Source organism: Cryptomeria japonica, unplaced genomic scaffold (assembly GCF_030272615.1).
Source record: "Cryptomeria japonica unplaced genomic scaffold, Sugi_1.0 HiC_scaffold_12, whole genome shotgun sequence".
Taxonomy (NCBI): domain Eukaryota; kingdom Viridiplantae; phylum Streptophyta; class Pinopsida; order Cupressales; family Cupressaceae; genus Cryptomeria; species Cryptomeria japonica.
This window is the reverse complement of record NW_026728834.1, coordinates 121,298-123,852: the sequence shown is the minus strand read 5'-3', so window position 1 is coordinate 123,852 and position 2,555 is coordinate 121,298. Positions and strand designations below refer to the sequence as shown.

The window sequence follows — 2,555 nt, the reverse complement described above, 5'->3', positions numbered from 1 at the left end:
AGGGGTTTTAATTAAAAAACAAATAATGAAAATTTTTACTAACAAAAACAGAGAAACAATGGTAGCGTTCTGCAACTAAGAATTGCTGACAAATCATACCTGTATTTATGCAGTCTTCTTAGGAAACTTTTCGCAAACAAAATGGTCTGCTTCCTTAAATCTTTTCAACTTCTGATGAGGACAAAAATGTGGTGGTTGTTCAGCTTCTTTGAAAGCTTATAAATAAGCCCAATTCGAATCCAATTGCAAGGAGTTGGAGAGTTATAGAGTTACAGAGTTATAGGCATACGCTCCTTCACAAGATTGCCTAAATTGTACAGGCTCGGGCATACAACTCTCTTTTACAGAGTTTGCCCAAATTGGATAGATTCTAGGCATACAACTCTCTTTTATAGAGTTTGCCCAAATGGGATGGATTCAAGGGCACACAACTCTCTTTCACAGAATTTGCCAAAAATTGTATGGTTCTTATATATTTTCAATGAAATGAAATTTTATATGATTTGTTATGTGTTTACAATACCACAAATTCTGCTTTGGGTATTGTCCTTTGAATTGACAAAATAATTCAGATCACCGAAAAAACAGAAAAAAGAATTCACGTAATTTGTGATTAATCTGATAACTTTACTTTGATAGCGTTGCTTTTCAATTTTGCAAGTGAGAGAAAATAATGTTACTGAATTCTAGCCCGTGATTATCAATAAGGTGGCTCCCGCTTCATCAGCTGATATGGACGTTGATATTTTTAAAGTTGCCTAAAGTTGGTCGACACTGTAAACCAATGTAGCATACGATCTGATCTGATATCTTCCACATATGCCACCTCATGTCTATTTATAATTTGAAAAAATATACAACTAATAACTATTCAAAATAACATTATGGAAAAAATAAAATATTTTCTATCTTAAAGTTATAAAAATATATATATCTTTTCAAAAGAGTCGTGCTGCTAAAACTATAAATATATTTTTTTTAATAAATAAAGCTCAAATAAAAGTAAGAGTGCATAGAAATATCTTAGTAAAACTAGATAATATCAAAATGTCCCACAATACAAATAGGATGAAATGATTTGAGATATGGGCATGCATATGCATGTATGGTATGCCTGCATCCACAATGGCGGCTTCCCTCGTCTTAAGCTCAGTATTTATATGGACAAAGTCCTCTCTCACTTGGTATGTCTGAATCATTGAACTTGGTGTCTTTCACAAGATGGGAATTCTAACTAGTTTCATTCTTCTTATTGTATGCTTTCTCAAGAAAGTTCATATAGTTTGTAATTAATTTGACTCGAATCTAAACAATTTTTCTTTGCTAGCTTGCTTATGAGTTTTTTGTTGTTTGGAATTGACAGTCAGTAGCAGCTATCCGAGCGGCGCATTTGCAGGGTGAAAGGGTCTCTTGGACTCCGAGTATGGCGTACTGGCACGAGAAGCTGCCCACAACACCCATGCCAGAAGCTCTGAAGGAACTCATCTCAGCCAACGATGAGAAAGTGGAGGTGAACGTGGGCAAGGGAGGAGTGAAGGTGAACGTGGGGATGCCTCCGAGAAAAGTTGGGACGCAAAAACAGGCAAAAGGAGTTGGGAGGTGCGTCGCGGGCATCAATTACGCTGCAATTACGCAAATGCCAAGGGACATATCGCTGTGCATGCTTCTGCTGGAGAAAGATTTGGTAGGCGGAACCAAAGTGCCTCTCACCTTTCTGCACGAAAGCATTCCCAATTCTCATCAGAAGTATTTTCTTCCACGCGCCGTTGCAGACGAAATCCCTTTCTCCTCCGACAAGCTTTCCGTAGCGTTGAAGGAGCTCAACATAGCGCCAGATTCCATCACGGCCCTGGCTATGAAGGAGACTTTACAAGATTGTGAAAGTCCTGCTATGAAGGGCGAAACCAAATTCTGCCCAACATCGTTGGAGGCCATGATTGATTTCACCACGTCGAAGCTGGGAAGCAATCGCTTGACTGTGCTGGCGACGAATTTTTCAAAGACGTCAAAATCTGTAAGGCAGGAGTATACCATTACGGGAGTGAAATACGAGAGCAAAGAAGACAAGGCAGTGTATTACTGCCACAGTTCACAATATCCATATGCGGTGTATCTCTGCCACGATCTGCAAGGTACGAGGACCGCAAGAGTTTGGGTGAAGGGCGAAGATGGCAGCACGGTGGAGGCGGCAGCCATCTGTCACACGAAAACCAGTTCCTGGAATCCTGACAACATGGTATTCCAGGTGTTGAACGTGAAGCCTGGTGCCGCTTCTATCTGTCATCTCGCTCGCCAAGGGGACGTTTTGTGGCTCACCGCTGACTGAGATCCAGGCCACTGCTCAAGTGCGCTCGCTATATATAAATAAAGAATTTGCAGCCTAAGGAGCAGCAGAACATGCTTTTCAAGTTTGTTGAGTGGAGCAATAGCTCTCTTTCTGTCATTTAGCACTATCGTTTGTAGTGAGAAGCAGTAGCTTTCTGTCAATTAGCACTGTCTCACATGTACACATATTGCATTTATAGACAATAAAACGTTATTATTAATGTCTGTTA

The 2,555-nt window shown here is 40.0% G+C and overlaps 1 protein-coding gene across 1 annotated transcript; it reads left to right on the top strand.

Annotated features, from left to right (window-relative positions):
• The first annotated feature begins 1,209 nt into the window (after positions 1–1,209).
• LOC131860450 (BURP domain-containing protein 3-like) lies at positions 1,210–2,326 on the top strand. The gene has a single exon (XM_059214852.1). It carries the CDS (start codon positions 1,424–1,426, stop codon positions 2,324–2,326), a length of 903 nt encoding a protein of 300 aa, XP_059070835.1. The 5' UTR covers positions 1,210–1,423.
• Positions 2,327–2,555: the final 229 nt, after the last annotated feature.

Excerpts from the sequence above, each read along its gene's own strand:
- LOC131860450 (XM_059214852.1), top strand. The coding sequence starts at position 1,424 with ATGGCGTACTGGCACGAGAAGCTGCCCACAACACCCATGCCAGAAGCT.